This window comes from Prionailurus viverrinus, chromosome A3, assembly GCF_022837055.1.
Source record: "Prionailurus viverrinus isolate Anna chromosome A3, UM_Priviv_1.0, whole genome shotgun sequence".
NCBI lineage: Eukaryota > Metazoa > Chordata > Mammalia > Carnivora > Felidae > Prionailurus > Prionailurus viverrinus.
The window spans coordinates 88219402-88236030 of NC_062563.1; the positions used below are offsets into that span (position 1 = coordinate 88219402).

General features: G+C 43.5%; 1 protein-coding gene across 1 annotated transcript in view; it reads right to left on the minus strand.

The window, feature by feature from the left end:
- Nucleotides 1–16629, minus strand: part of CD207 (CD207 molecule) — a 50135-nt gene that overhangs the window by 20600 nt on the left and 12906 nt on the right. The window contains exon 2 of the mRNA XM_047854637.1: nt 7896–8039. Within this exon, the coding sequence (XP_047710593.1) occupies nt 7896–8039 (144 nt within the window). The remainder of the gene's footprint in view (nt 1–7895; nt 8040–16629) is intronic.

The following is a 16629-nucleotide window of genomic DNA, read 5'->3' on the forward strand; positions in this document are numbered from 1 at the left end:
TCCACAGCCCTGCTGCTGCTCAGATCCTGAGGCTTCCCAAGTTGGAACCATAGTGAGGAAATTTCCAGCCAAGGGCTATGTAGCCAAGGGTTTGTTGCTTTTCTGAAAGCAGTATCTGAACCCCTGTGGCAAACATGTCTTGATGGAGGACATAGAAACCAAGAAGCAGAGTGCCTGGCTGGCTCAGTTGGTGGAACGTGCAACTCTTGATGTCCAGGTCATGGGTTCAAGTCCCACATTGGGCACAGAGCTTACTTGAAAGAAAGAAAAAAAGAAAGAAAGGAACCAGGAAGCAACTTTGTCCATAAGCCTGTGTCATAGGGACCCCTGACCAAGACGACAATGACCAACTAGGTAGAAAGACTGTTTCCTGCCACTGTGGCACTCGGTGCATATCCCAGAGGTCTCTGTTGTGAGACCACAGAAACAGACACATCACACACCTGTGATACCAATCATACCCACTTAGTTTAAGGAGGAATGATGCCTTACTATGTGAACTCTGAGAACAGAGGCTGGGTCCAAACCTCCTGTGATGCCCTGGGACTCCTCTAGTGGTGTCTTTAAAGCCATCCAAGAATTTGACTTGCCTAGTGGAGAACTAAAGTGGTCAAATGAAGAGTTCTACTTCTGGCCAAGGTGGAATAATAGGAGAAGAAGAGACAGCATTCAGGAAACAATGATCTTTAAGACACTGGTTATCAGGCAATGCAAGACATGATCCCTGAGATGAAGGAAACAAGTGAGGGGAGCCCTACAGTTGTCCCAGCTTGTATCTTCAGAGCTTCCACAGCATATGAAGAACAGGCAGAGCCCAGCACACTCCCTGAGTTGAGGGGAAAGAGCTGAGAGTCCAAGAAGATGGAGGACACAGGACAGAGCCCCCAAGAGGAGAGCTGCACAGATACCTCCTCAACTCCAGAGACCTGCAGACAGTCCCCTTGAGTATCCAGTAGAGTACTGACTGTGCATCTGGCCATTAAACACAGATCGTGTCACTGTAGAGCTCACTCCTCATTAATCAACAGGAAGAGCATAACATTAGCAACTTAGGCAACAACAGATGTTGGCGAGGATGCGGAGAAAGAGGATCTCTTGCACTGCTGGTGGGAATGCAAGCTGTTGCAGCCACTCTGGAAAACAGTACGGAGGTTCCTCAAAAAATTAAAAATAGAACTACCCTAGGACCAGCAGTTGCACTACTAGGTATTTATCCAAGGGATACAGGTGTGCTGTTTTGAAGGGGCACGTGCACCCCCATGTTTATAGCAGCACTATCAACAATAGGCAAAGTGTGGAAAGAGCCCAAATGTCCATTGATGGATGAATGGATAAAGAAGATGTGGTATATATATACAATGGAGTATTATTCAGCAATCAAAAAGAATGAAATCTTGCCATGTGCGACTACGTGGATGGAACTGGAGGGTATTATGCTAAGCAAAATTAGAGAAAGACAAATATGTGACTTCACTCATATGAGGACTTTAAAATACAAAACAGATGGACCTAAGGGAAAGGAAGCAAAAATAATATAAAAACAGGGAAGGGGACAAAACATAAGACACTCTAAATATGGAAAACAGAGGGTTACTGGAGGGGTTGTGGGAGGGGGCATGGGCTAAATGGGTAAGGGCCATTAAGGAATCTACTCCTGAAATCATTGTTGCACTATATGCTAACAAACTTGGATGTAAATTTTAAAGAAACATTAATTAATTCATTAATTAATTAAAAACATAAAGGAAAAAAAAAACAAAACAGAAGAGCAGAGGATCCCATTCCTGAATGCCCTGCCTCTGCAGGCTCCTTTCCTGTTATCACAATTACACCCATGCTTTCTCCTTCAGTGGCCCATAGATGGCGCCATTACCTTTGACTGGCTTTACAGAATTACTCTAAGCTAAGGCTTCATGTTTTTACTATGTGTGTCAATCTGGTCTTCCTTGAAATTTTGCAGGACTGCATGATAGTTATATTGGAATCCTGGCCTTCCAGGGAACAGGACTGCATGATAGTTATATTAGTATCCTGGCCTTCCAGGGATTCCAGACTCCCTTAATAAATGTAGCAAGCAATACTAGTAATCCCATTCCTATTCCTCACTCCCTGGGCCAGGACCCACGAGGCTTCGGTAAATGTACAAAGTGGCCAGATTCTTTGAACAGAGAGAGACAGGTGATGGCTTTATGGAAGACAGACAACTGCAGGCCTTGTCCCCAAGAAGCAAGACACGGACAAAAGTCTTGGTCTTCAGAAACCAGCCAAACTGGAGGCGGTCTCTGTCCTACCAGCTGTGGCTGTTAAATACACCAAGCACTGACAGAATCAGTTCCAAAGGTCTAGAACATTTAGAAATGCCAGGTTCCCATTGTGAGGAGATCCTCAGCAAACAGGAGACAGGCAGCAGAAGGACCCCGTATCCCTGCTCCACCAAAGCTGTTCTTGCCAAGGGCAAGAAGACCTCCACACAAAAGAAAGACACCTGGACAGTAAATGCCTCCCGATGTGATGCAAGCACCACTCATGAGGTTCAGCTGTCCCAAACAGAAAAAAAGAAAAATCAAACCTGAATCTGATAATCCTCCCAATCTAATTGCCAGGGAATAGAGCAACATGGTAAAAGACACCAGAGGGGCCAGCAAAATTCAGAGTGAAAGACTCTCAAGGATACATGGACCAGCTTTTACATGCACACACACGCGCATGCGTGTGCACACACACACACACACACACACACACACACACACACCAAGTTGAACAGTCACAGATTTTAAAAGCTCAAAAAAATGTGTCACACAGACGCAATGTATAATTGGATGCTGACGGAAACAAGCTACCTGTAAAAAGACACATGAGATAATGTAGAAAATATGAACAATGACTAGATATTGGTAATGTAAGAAATAGTACTAATTTGTAGGTATAATTACTGTGGTCTTTCTAAAGAGCTCTTCTTAGACACACTTAAGTATTTACAATAAAAATGGTATAATAGGGGTGTCTGGGTGGCTCAGTCAGTTGAGCATCTGACTTCAGCTCAGGTCATGATCTCACGGTTCGTGGGGCTTGCCCCTTGTCAGGCTTTGCACTGACAGGGCAGAGCCTGCTTCGGATTCTCTGTCTCCCTCTCACTCTGCCCCTCTCTGGCTCATGTTCTCTCTCTCTCTCTCAGAAATAAACATTAAAAATGATAGAATATCTGGGATTTGCTTTAAGGCAATTTGAGGGAGGGACGCCTGGGTGGCTCAGGCGGTTAGGTGTCCGACTTCGGCTCAGGTCATGATTTCACAGTTTGTGAGTTCGAGCCCCGTGTCGGGCTCTGTGCTGGCAGCCTGGAGCCTGCTTCAGATTCTGTGTCTCCCTCTCTCTCTGTTCCTCCCCTGCTCTCACTCTCTCAAAAATAAAGATTAAAAAAAAAAACTTTTAAGACAATTTGAGGGAGAACAATAGGGAGTTAGATCAAGTAAGATTGGTCAGCTCTTGAAACTGTGTAATCGGTATATGGCAATCATTATATTAGTCTCTCTACTTTTGTATTTGCTTTAAAATGCATAAGGCTAAAAAAGGAGAGAGTGCCTAGCAAAGTGTATCAGGTAGCCAGAGTCAACCAATCAGAGTTGAGATTATGGATCAGCCTTCTCTGCTCAACTCTGGGCTGAGTAATCCTGGGAAAGAGGCTGTGAACCAGGAAAGAACCCAGAGGTCTTAAAGGTGAATCTGTTCTGATAGGGTCAGAAGCCTGATCCTTAGAACCTGGCCATTTTGACAGAATCAATCTTTCTTCTTCTTTCCTTCCTTCCTTCCTTCCTTCCTTCCTTCCTTCTTTCCTTCCTTCCTTCCGTGTGTGTGTCTTTTTGTTGCTGTTATTGTTCTCCCTCAATCGCTGGTAAAATTCTTTTATGAAAATTGCAACTTCCTTCAGATGTAATTAGAGGGACTAAGGGAAGTCGGGCCTGCTTACCAAATGTTGAGACCCCCACTCCCACGCCCAGCCCTCTTCTCTCACTGGCCCCCAACCTGCTGGCAACCTGGCCTTTCCCTCCAAGCAGTGGACTGGGAGAAACTTCTCTGGGGTATCCAACCAGCCCAGGAGAAGAATCTTCAAGGCAATGAAATTGACAGTTTTTCTGAAGGTTTTAAGAGGAATTTTAAAGGATTGGCAGTTTGAGGTTGGATTATTTCAAAGTGCATAGAAAACTAAACAAATAAGAAAGAGAAAACAATTATTAAAAAAAAAACCAGTAGTGCAGGAAAGTATACTGTGAGTAATAACATTTACGTATTCATACTAATATAAATACTGAATTGATGTGCCAAATGCTACTTATTGGTTTGCAGTCCCCATTTCCATTCCTGCTTTGTTCTCCCCTATATCACAGTGGGTGGATGGCTAGAAACCATATTTCAGACTTGCATAAAGCTTCAGATCTGATTGTAATTTCAGATTTGGTTGTTTTAGCTTGACCTAGCAACAACCTAGAAGTGCGATGCAGTCCCCCACCAGGGATGATGAATTTGTACATTTATTCCTGTAATTCCATCAGTTTTTGCTTTCTTGATAGAAGCTATGTTAAGCGCATGTTTAGAATTCTTATATCTTCTTGGTGAATTTGTCATTACCTAGTGTCCCTCACCATCCATAATGATGCTTTTTGCCTTAAAGTCCCATTGGTAGGATATTATTATGGCCACACCAGCTATTTATTTGTTTGCCTGATATATCTTTTTCCATCTCTCTCAGCTTTTTTGTGTCTTTATGCATTAGGTGTGTCTGTTTTAATAAACATAGAGCTAGGTTTGTTTATCTTCCTTTTTGGGTTCTTTCTCCAAAAGTGTTTTCAGTGCAGCTCATTCTACAGCACACACTGAGAAAAATGTTCACTGTGCCCCCCTCCTCTTTGAATGGCAATCTGCCTGGATACAAAATTCCAATTTCAAAAGTCTTTCCCTTTAATATTTAAAAACAAATTTTTATAACATTTATGTATTTTTGAGAGACAGAGAGAGACAGAGCGTGAGTGGGGGAAAGACACAGAGAGAGGGAGACACAGAATCTGAAGCAGGCTCCAGGCTCTGAGCCATCAGCACAGAGCCCAACACGGGGCTCAAACTCACAAACTGTGAGAGCATGACCTGAGCCGAAGTCAGACACTTAACCAACCGAGCCAGCCAGGCGCCCCTCTCTTTAATATTTTAGAAGTGCTTCGTGATTGTTGTTTACATCCACCGCTACTATTGAAAACTCTGAGGTCAACCTGACCTAAGTGGAAGTGACCTGCTCCTACTCTCTAGTAGCTTTTAGAATTTTCTCTTTGTCTTTGATATTCTTAAGTTTCATTATAACATATCTAGGAGTGAACTTTTTCCTCATCTCTCCTGTTTGGTACCATGTAAACCCTTTCCATTCAAGGTTGTTCATCTTTTTAACATTTCAACAAATTTCTATTATTTCTCCAAAGGTGTCCTCTTCTGCATAGTTAATTTTCTCTCTTTCTAGGACTCCTGTTATCTGGATCCTGGCACTTATACTTCTACTGTCATACCTCTTGTAATCTAAGTTTCCTTATTATTTGTTCTTCACTGCTTCCTTCCATGAGACTTCTCTAATTTGATCTTCCAACTCACTGTTGATTAATTGTGCCTCCTCCATTATAATTTACCCCATCTATTGTGTTCTTTATTTTGACTATTGCTCACATTTAATATTTCTCCCTGCTATTTTATAATTCCTTGTTTTATATTATATTATTAATAACTTCCCCATCTCCTTACATATATGTATTGTGCTTATTTTAAATTATTGGCCCATCTATTCTAATATCTCAAAAGATACATATTGTCTCATTTGTTATTTGTTATTGTCTCATATTGTTATCTTTTGAGATACTTGTTCTCCTCAGGTGTCTAGTTATTTTGGCTTATGAAATCATATTCCCCACGAAATTCCAACCACTCTGTCTGGTAGTGAGTTTAGGGAAAGAACTGAAGTTCAAACCCTAGTCCTTGTCAGCCCTATGAGCACAAAAAAGAAGGGAGAAGATGAGCCTAAGATGAGCCTAAGATGAGCACTAGAGCCATGAGTAATCACACCTGTGTGCTATCACCCCACTAGGCAACTTCTGAAGTCAAGACTTCAATTTCAGACCCCATAGAGAAGCAGCACTGGGTGGTGGTGGTTCTCCTAGGTTATGACCCACCAGCCCTGGGAGTGTAGAGGAGAAAAAGTAGAGAATAAATGCACGAGGCCAGTCAGTTCCCACTGATTTTCCCAACTACCCCAGCAAGGCCTGTTTTCTACTCTAATAGTACCCCATGGATACCTATCCAAGCTTAATGGGCCATTTTCACATATTAAGGAAGGACATGATGGTTTTCCCAAAGCAATGGAGTAGGCACAGGGCAAACAAAAATTAAAATACTATTCTGTCCCAAATTAAACTGAAACCTCCACCTCTTTGTGGCTTTTTAATGCCAGGGTTTGGGGGAATCGTTCCAGGTACACCTCAAAAATCACAGGCTCCTATTCTCCGCTTCAGTGGAATTGCTTCCAGCGTTCAGCCAGTGAGCTCAAAGAAGCTCTTCACATACTGATAAGGAACCATTGTCAAAATATAAGTGAACAAGCAGGGTAGAGACCAGTGCAATATACTGCCGTTTGTGTAGAGAAGGTGGCTTTTGTGGGTGTGTGTGCTTTTACTAGTATACGTACAGAATATCCCTGGAAGGTTACACAAGAAACTAAAACTACTGAATGCCTCTGTGGAGGGTATCTGAGTGATGAGGGATGGCAGCTGATGAGGGAATTTAAGCTGTTAACACTTTTTTGTGTTATTTTATTTTAAAACATATTTTTAAGTTAACAAATATCTCAAATACGCACACAAATTACCTTCAGGTTCCAGGGTTCTCTCCCAGCCTGTGACTCTAATGTCTAGGTGGGTACAACACTGCCCATGTCAGCCTATTGGAATCCTCCCCATTTTCACAAGCCATCAAAAAACGCCACTTCCGGGGCGCCTGGGTGGCTCTGTCGGTTAAGCATCCGATTTCCGCTCAGGTCATGATCTCACAGTCCGTGAGTTCGAGCCCCGTGTCAGGCTCTGTGCTGACAGCTCAGAGCCTGGAGCCTGATTCGGATTCTGTGTCTCCCTCTCCCTCTGATCCTCCCCCTGTTCATGCTCTGTCTCTCTCTGTCTCAAAAATAAATAAACGTTAAAAAAATTTAAAAAAAAACCAAAATGCCACTTCCTTCATTAAGCCCTCTCTGAACACCACAGCAAGAAGATATTCTCTCCTCTGAACTCTCAGCCCATGTTGGGGACAACCATCTTTATGTCCTGATTACTTTCTATGACACAATTTCATTATCTGTGTACCTATCATATCTCCCCTGCTCATTCATTTGGCCTTGAGGAATGCTACTTTGTTGAAATGGGTCCAGTATCCAAACACCAGATTCCCAGTGGCATCCTCCAGGCTCATTTTTAGACAATTCTAATTCACACACAAGCCACACACTTGCCCTTATGAATGTCCCCTAGTAGCCATTGTCCTGAACAGGGGTCCACCACATCCTAGGCCAGTGGCCTGAGGAGCACCAGAATCCCACATTCAGACAGGTGGATAAATTAATGGCCATAGGCCATTTCCTCCAACTTTACATATACAACAAAACTGAGCCACAGAAACGAACAATCCAAGGTGGCCAGATTTAGAGAAGAGAGCAACAGCCTCTGACTCTCTTCTGTGACTGTTTTCCTAGAAAACAGTCCTCAGTCAGGGAAGTCCCTTCCATAGGACAGAAGAGGAGGCTAGGAAAGGCCTGTTCTCTTCATCTTTAGGGGGACCCACTTTCCCCAACATATTTGGTATTCTTGTTGTCATGTTTTTACCTGTTTGGTTAAAGATAACGATTGTCCTCTTGCTTAAGTTGGCAAACACAGTAAAGAACTGTCGCCCCGTGGTCTGAAAGGATCTAATCTCCTGCCACCTGTCAAGATGTAAGACGGGAAGCTCAGGAAAGAGACAAGTGTGACCTGGAACAAAGCAGACACAAATGCACACATCAGAACTGCTCCCCCTCCCCAATCTCTCTTCCCAGGGCCCTTTTGCACAAGAAAGTTCCACCTGGTGGGCTTTTAGGGTCTACAATGCTCGTGCAGGTGCAACCTTTTGGTGACCTCTGACCTTCACGGTACCAGGCTTGTGCTTTACACTGCAGTTATTCTCGTATTGTCACTCTGTGTTAGTCTGTTTCCCCTACCGGACACCGAAAATGGAGACACTGAGGGGAGGAGGGCGGTGACGTCAGGCCACAGAGCAGCCTGGGGTGGGGGCTGCCATTGTTCACTACCGCAATGTGGGGGTATTCATCATCCTGGTACCGTCAAAACTCAGGAAGGACTTCAGAAACCAATACAGGACGCCTCTGTGGCCCCGACCACAGCTCTCTGGGCTCCGGGTCTGGTCTTAAGGGGGCCCACGGTCCCGCCCCATTCCTACCCCAGAGGGGTGCAGAGGGACCGGGGTTAGGGAGAGCAGACTCCAGCACCCGGAGCAGACAGGTAAACCAGAGAAATGACACCTGCGACTAGCGTCTCGGGCCTTGTCCCCCCCACTCCGGACCTCCACCCCTATCCTGGACCTGCACGGGCAGGATCGGAGAATCAAGAGGGCGGGCGCCCGTCACCCAGGGCGCATGCGCAGAGTGGGCGGAACGAGGCGAAGCCCCATCGTCGCTTAAGCTCGCAACCAGCAGGGGGCGACACGAGGACGCCTCCCTGCTTGCGGCCGGGGAGCTAATGACTTCGCCGCTGGCGGGTGGGCTGGCGCCGGACTGGGGGCTCGGGAAGAGAAGAGAAGCGGCCAGCCTCCAGGTAAAATTAGCGGAAAGATAGGACGTGGCAGTAGAGAGCATGCCTGGTGCGCCCCAAGTCGTCCCTGATACCTCGGACTTAATACTTACATGCTCGCCCCACCATGTGCGTGGTGCAGTAGTGGAGTCTCAGGCTTTGGCCTGAGACTGAAAGACTTTCAGCCTCACCGTTTACTGTGTAATTTGGGGCAAGTTATCGAGCCTGACTGAGCCTTGGCTTTCCTATCTATTAAATGGGGTAGTAGACCCTACCTCATTGGTTCATTATGGAGCTCACAAGCACACAAGCAAGTGCTTAATAAATGTTAATCCTTATCAGCCCTTTTCTTATTACATCACTATTGTCTGTCTGTGCATCTCCCTCCTCCCCTGATATCCCCGCCCCCCATAGAAGCTGATGCTGTGAGCTCCCCTGGACAGATAATGTGAGTCAGTCAGCATGGTATTACCAGTGCACAGCACCAGCCCCTATAAAAAATAAAAATAAAAATAAATAACTGCCCAGGGAGCCAGGGAGAAGCCAAGGAACTGAGTTGGGATGAAATTGTGAGGGCTCCACACAGGCACCTACAGAGCCCCTGCTCAAACATCCCTCCAAATCAGACCCTCAGACTCCAGCCCCATGGAGCCAAAAGGCTTTGCTCTATCCCAGCAGCCTGACCTCCCTGCCGTGTGGAAGGATGGGCTGTTCCCTCCTCAAGCCCCCAGTGGTCCATTTAGCGCATCTTGGGTGTTTAGTACACCTGAGAGAGCTTTGCCTGAGCCTGGGTCTCTACCCACTTATATCTCTGGCTCTGACTCTGTCTGTGCTATGTCTGTCACTGGGGCCGTAGATCAGAAAGGAAGATGAGGAAACACCACCTCTTTCTAGTTCCTGCCTCAACTGTCAGAAGTTGGTATATATAATTAACCCTCCTCAACTCTCTCCCCAGAAAACAGCTGGAAGCTCAGCCCTTACCCCAACCTGTAACCTGTGAAAATTCTTCTCTTCTGTTCACTGCACAGCCCCACTCAGGCTCAGCCCAGAGAGATAAGGAGTAGAATCTCCCCCAGAGAGCCTGGGCTGCCCTCCTTGAGGGACTGCTGGGAAGGAAAACGTGTCCTATTCTGGAAGAGATGGCTGGTGAGAGAGAGGTCCTGGGGACCCTCCACTGGACAGTTTCCTTGGGGGGCCTGAGGCCAGGGAGCCTTGGGCTGTTTTCTTCCTTGTGACCCAAAGATAAGTCCACCTGTATAACCCATGCATTACCCTTGTGAAAATTAGCTCAGGCTGGTTTTCATTCCCCATCTGGCCCACATTCCCATCTGGGCCACAACCTGCCCAAACTACATGAAAGAAAACTACATCCTGCTAGTCCCCATGGAGAGTAGAAACTCAGACTGTGAATAAGTCTGTGATCAGGCAGACGTCCACTTGTCTGCTCCTATACTCCAGGACCATGGTAGAGGCAGTGACTGTTCTTATGAGAACATAATGCTTCTTACTCCCATCAGGGGACCCACAACTCCCCGTGTCTCCCTCCAAAGCCTGACTCTGAAACTGATAGAGTCTATAGGGTAGCTTCAAAAAGCTGTGCCTCTAGCATATCCTAGCCAAGATGGCTGACTACTCCTCTGTGCTCAGCTCTGTCTCCTGGGGACAGTCCTCACTGCCTAACTACACCTGCAATGCTCTTTGTATATATCTAAAACCAGGAGCACCTGTCAATGATGCCTTCTTTCTTCCCAAACTCTTATCTCTGACTGAGTCCCTGGTCCTCACTACCGACTTGAGGACCCTGTTATGTGTCCTCAAATGTGCATTCTAAATTAAAGATACCACTTCTATGACTTTACCTAAAGAAATTCTGCCACAGGGGCACCTGGGTGAAGTTGAGGGTCCAATTTCAGCTCAGGTTATTATCTAGCGGTTTATGGGTTTGAGTCCCACGTCGGGCTCCGATGACAGCTCGGAGCCTCGAACCTGCTTCAGATTCTGTGTCTCCCTCTCTCTCTGCATCTCTCCCACTTGTTCTCTCTCGCGCGCTTGCTCCCTCTCGCTCTCTCTCAAGAATAAATAAACATTTTTTAAAAGAGAAATTCTGCCACAATTGCAAAGTTGTGTGTTCAAAGATGGTTATGGGAGCATTTGTTGTGGTACCAAAACCCCTCAAAGAGCCCAAATGCCCATTAATAGGGAAATGGCATAATACTTTATGGGTGACCCATACTGTGGACTTCCATGCAGCTAATAAAAGGATTTTCGAGCTGTTTAAGTGAGGGAGGAAAATTGGAGCACAATACGAATAGTCATATCCATTTAGGATGTAAGGAACTAGAGGGCAAACATCTAACTAAATGCATAGGAACAGACCTAGGAAAGCCAAAAGGCCAACAAGCACTTGGGGAAATGCTTAAGATCACTGATAATCAGAGATGTGAACATTAAAAAAATAAAATATTCCTTTATGCTTTGCAGACTGGCACCCAGTGAGTGGAACACACCAAGTTCAATTCTGGAGCAGCCATTCTGGACAGCAAGCCAGCGGTGTTTCGGCAAGTTAGACATTTCATACTATGTGACCCAGAAATTCCACTCCTGGGTATAGGTCCCAAAAGTATTTCCCACAGGTGCTTATAGAAACCTGTATGCGGAAGTTCATTGTGGCATTACTTGAGGTAGTAGGGGAGTTGAAGCCACCTAGGTATCTTTCCCCGGAAGAACAGACAAGTAAAACAAGGCAGTCACATACCATGGAATCTGAAGCAACAGATTGATGTGCACAAAGTAACAGGGATGTATCTTTACAAAAATAATGTAGTGAGTGCCACAGCATGGGTGTTGGAATTTAAGCAGAAAGATGTTTACCATGGTTCAATACTAGATGTCCAAGCCCCGACAGGGTGAGAAGGGGCCCCACATTTGGGCCAAAGGTGGGGGAAAAGCAAGACAGCAACATAATCTGGTTACACATCAGGGGATTGATCACATAAACCTTCTGAGGATTATAGGAGCCAGGTTCCTCCCTGTCAGAGAAGGCAATTATGAATACAGAAAACTAAAAAGAGCCCTGTGATATTGCATTGTAATTGGAGTTCTTGGTATGAACTTATGGGTCTCAATAAATGGAAGTGTAAATGTGTTATATACGTATTCATATGAATATGTTCATATTCCCTGGCTCTGTCTACTAAGAGAGTCTTGTAGCTGCGATCCCTAGTAGCAATGGCCATAGCTAGAACCCAGATCTTGGCTTCTAAATAACATTATCCACTAAAAGGACCAGAATACCTTAAGGGGCAAAATGGTTGATTCAAGGGCTAGCACATGGAAAAGTACAATGGGAAATTGAAGCATCTTATGCCAGAAATGCTCAAATGATAAGGACATGTCAAAAGGCAAGAGGAATTTTTGACAAGGGTGCCAAGACAATTCAATGGAGAATTAACAAAGGTCTTTTCAACAAATGGTGCTGGAGTAACTAGATGTCCACAAGCAAAATACTGAAGTTGGACCCTTCCCTTACACCATATACAAAAATTAATTCGGGGTGCCTGGGTGGCTCAGTCGGTTGAGCGTCCGACTTCAGCTCAGGTCATGATCTCACACTCCATGAGTTCAAGCCCCGCGTCAGGCTCTGTGCTGATGGCTCAGAGCCTGGAGCCTGCTTCAGATTCTGTGTCTCCCCCTCTCTCTGCCCCTCCCCTGCTCATGCTCTGTGTCTCTCTGTCTCAAAAAGAAATTAAAAATTTTTTTAAAAATTAAAAAAAAATTCAAAATGAATCAAAGATCTAAATGTAAAAGCTAAAATTATAAACCTCTTAGAAGACAGTATAGGGCTAAATCTTCACAACCTTTGACTTGGCAGTGGTTTCTTAGATACAACACCAAAAGCAACCAAATACCATAAGCAACCAAAAAAATAGATAATGACTTATGAAAAGTAAACACTTTTGTATTTCAAAGAATACTATCAGGAAAGTGACAAGAGGACACACAGAATGGGAGAATAGATTTGCAAAGCATATATCTGATAAAGGACTTGTATCTAGAATATGCAAACAATTCTTACAACTCAATAATATAAAGACAAGTGACCCAATTAAAAATGGGCAAAGGTCATGATCTCATGGTTCGTGGGTCCAAGCCCCATTTTGGGCTCTGTGCTCTGTGCTGACAGCTCAGAGCCTGGAGCCTGCTTTGGATTCTGTGTTTCCCTCGCTCCCTGCCCCTCCCCCTGCTGGTGCTCTGTCTCTGTCTCTCTGTCTCTCTCAAAATAAAAAATAAATAAACATTAAATTAAATGTTTAAACAACCCAAATGTCCAACCACTGATAAGTGAATAAACAAAATATGGTATGTCCATGCAATGGGACATTCTTTGGCATTAATAAGGAATAAAGTGCATGCTATAAGGTGGATGAATCTTAAAAGCATCATGCTAAATGAAAAAAGTCAGTCACAAAAGACCACATAGTGTACACTTCCATTTGTATGAAATGTCCAGGAAAGGCAAAGCTATAAGAGACAGGAAGTACACTAATAATTGCCTGGGACCTGGCAGCATGAGAAGATTGAGAGTAGAATAGTTAAAGTTTCTGGTTGGAGTGATGAAAATGTTCTAAAATTGATTGTGGGGATGGTTGAACAGCCCTGTGAGTATACTAAAAACCACTGAATTGTACACATTAAATAGGTGAGTTGTATGTATGTGAATTATATCTCAACAAAGCTGTCACACAAAAAAAAGGGGGGGGGACTCAGAAGCCAGCTGAAGGGACTCCCACTGACTACCTGTGGGACAATTTGCAAATTAAGTAAATAATTATAGTAACAAGTTATAACCCATTGAATAAAATAGGAACCCGTTGTACTTATTGATATAAACAATGCGTAGAAAATTTGATGAGTAGCAGGATATATATGTAGTCTCAAATTCCTCCCTGAAAAACATGTATTAATTACAAAGGTAAAAAATACTAATTTTACAGAAAGAAGCCTAGCAGACACCATCTGACTCAAATGATCAAAGGTGACATCGCCACTAATGGGATAAATAAAAAGCATGCCCCTTCTGATAGGATATAATGAAAGAATTCAGCACCATTTCAGTGGTGTTCCTGCCAAAGACGCATAATCTGAATTGAATCATGAGGAAATATCAAACAAACCCCTGCTGACGGACATTATATGTAATAACTGGCCATGGAAGTCAAGAAAAGACTGAAACTGTTACAGATTGAAGAATAAGGAGACAATGACAACTAAATAAAGCACCTAATCTTGCCTGGATCTTTTTGCTATAGAGATGTTGTCAGGACAACTGGCAAACCTTAATGAGGTCTGAGTAGTCCATGGCGAAAATGTTCACTTTATTATTTTGACGATTGTATCATGACTATGAGGGAGAATGTCCTTACTTGTTGGAAACAGAAAAGAAAGCATATGTCAGCAATTTATGCTCAATTGGGTCCTGGGCAGGGTGAGTTCTTTATACCTGACAATTTTTCTATAAGTTTCAGATTGCTTAAAATAAAGCAAGAAAGCATAATACATAAAAAACAACTGGCTCGTATTCTTCAAGAAATGTCTATGTTACAAAAAAGCAAAGAAAAGTTGATGAACTGTTTCCAGCTAATGGAGACTAACAGGAAGTGGAAAACTAAATACAATGAGTGATACTGGGTTAGATCCTAGACTAGAAAAAAAAATGATAAAGGATGTTATTGGCACAATTGGCAAATTTTGAATACGATCTGAAGATTATATAACAGCACTGTTACCAATGTTGTTAAATGTCCTGATTTTGGTCATTGCACTGTGGTCATGTAAGTAAAGGACTTCTTTCTCTGGGCATGATGTCTGCCACTTATTCTCAAGTGCTACAATAACCATAATTTAATAAATACATAGAGAAAGAGAACGATAAAGCAAATGCAGCTCAGAAACAGGTTTACTGAAGTTCTCTGTACTGTTCTTGTAACTTTTCCATAAATTTAAAATTCTTTAAAACTACACTTCTTAAAGTAACGTTTAAAAAACGAAATGAAATATAAAACCCAATGTGCATGAGTGAAAAGCACACACACAAAACAACGCATATTTTGTGAGAAAGCATAACACAGACATACACACTAAGCACAACTCAGTGGTTCCTTACTGAGGGGGGCGGGAATGGGAGCGAGTGTGCAGGCTAAAGAGAACAAATAAAGCGATTCTTTTAAAGACTGGAGTTGTTGTCTAGAGGAACAAAAGCCAAATTTCTGACCTCAAACTTCTGAGGCATCAGGTGGGATAAGAGTGGAGGCAGGCATGAAGAGGGGAAACCAGACAAACACACTGTTTTCTGTTTTATTTTTATGTTTAGTATTGTTTGAATTGTTTTGTGATATAAAATTCATTCACGCATTATTTATGTAATTTTTGAAATAGAGAAAAAATGGAACATCCATATAATGCTATCTAGACAGCTATTAAAACTGAGATAGAGCGACATCCACTGATATGTAAGAATGTGAGGGCCTCTTGTTAAATCTGTTTTCCAATGGCAATTTGCAGAGTAGCGGGAATAGTGTAAACCGTTGTTGAAAAACACATAGCACATGCAACGCTGTAACTATCAGCTGCGCTACTTACGAAGGGAGGATTAAGAGAAGAACTTCTATACATCTTAGCCTGATTATTTTACAGTGAGTTTGTGTTAACTTATAATTTTTAACCACAAAATGCATGAATATATTCTCGTTATGGAAAATAATAAAATATGTATTGCTTTTAAGATACGTGTAATACTGTAGCTAAGGTAAGGAATTGTTTCTTAAAGGATAATTGGCATTTTTTAAAGGAAACGTAACCTCCTTTTCAACAACACAACTTAAAACAATAATGATTATGTAATTACGCCTCTATTAATATAGCAACAGTTTAAAATCGTCCGAATGCCCCATGAGGAGATTGTCGGTTTCCAATTTCGGTTCCCGATTTCGCCACCCTCGCTTGACACTTCGCAAAGTATAAGCCACTGCGTGCCCCTGCAAACCCACAAAGCTCTCCAGATACCCAGCACATGAAGGTCCCTGTGTCCTTCCCTTAGTGTCTACCTAACAAACTTCAGCCTGAGGCTGTCGGGTCCTCACCTCCACTGGAAGGTCTTACCTTTCTCCAAGCCGGGGAAGGAACCTCCGTCCTCCTCTCCCCGAACCCCAACCTCACCACTCCACCCCACCAACCCCACGCCTTCCCCCACCTTCACAAGGCTTCCATTGTCTCACCTTCCCTCTCCCTAGAGGGCTCAGCACTTTGCGCGGTAACTCTTGTTCCGGAGACCAGTTTCAGCAGAGGCTTAGGGTGTGGGGAAAATGCTTTAAGGCAGTTTGGCGCGATATTAAGAGCAATGAAAATGTCCCTACCCTGTTGAGCCAGTAACGATCCTAATGAAATAATCCTCCCCAAATAATTTGCTCCCCAAAGGAGCAAACGATGTGTTTGAAGATTTTTGTTTGAGCATCATTTTAATGCTGAAAAACTGGACACGGCGGACTATTTAACAATTGAACAGCTAAAGTAAATTACACTAACAAAATATCTCTCGGCCGTTGAAAAGTACGTAAGAGGATCATAGCACACGGCAAATATTTGGGTGAGGCAAATGGAAACTGCAGAATACAAAACTGCATGTTCACCTTGACTGAAACGATGCAATTCAAGTGTGCACCGAAAATAAGTCTGAGTGATTATTTTTTTCGTCTTTTTTTAAGAAGAGAAAGTGGTG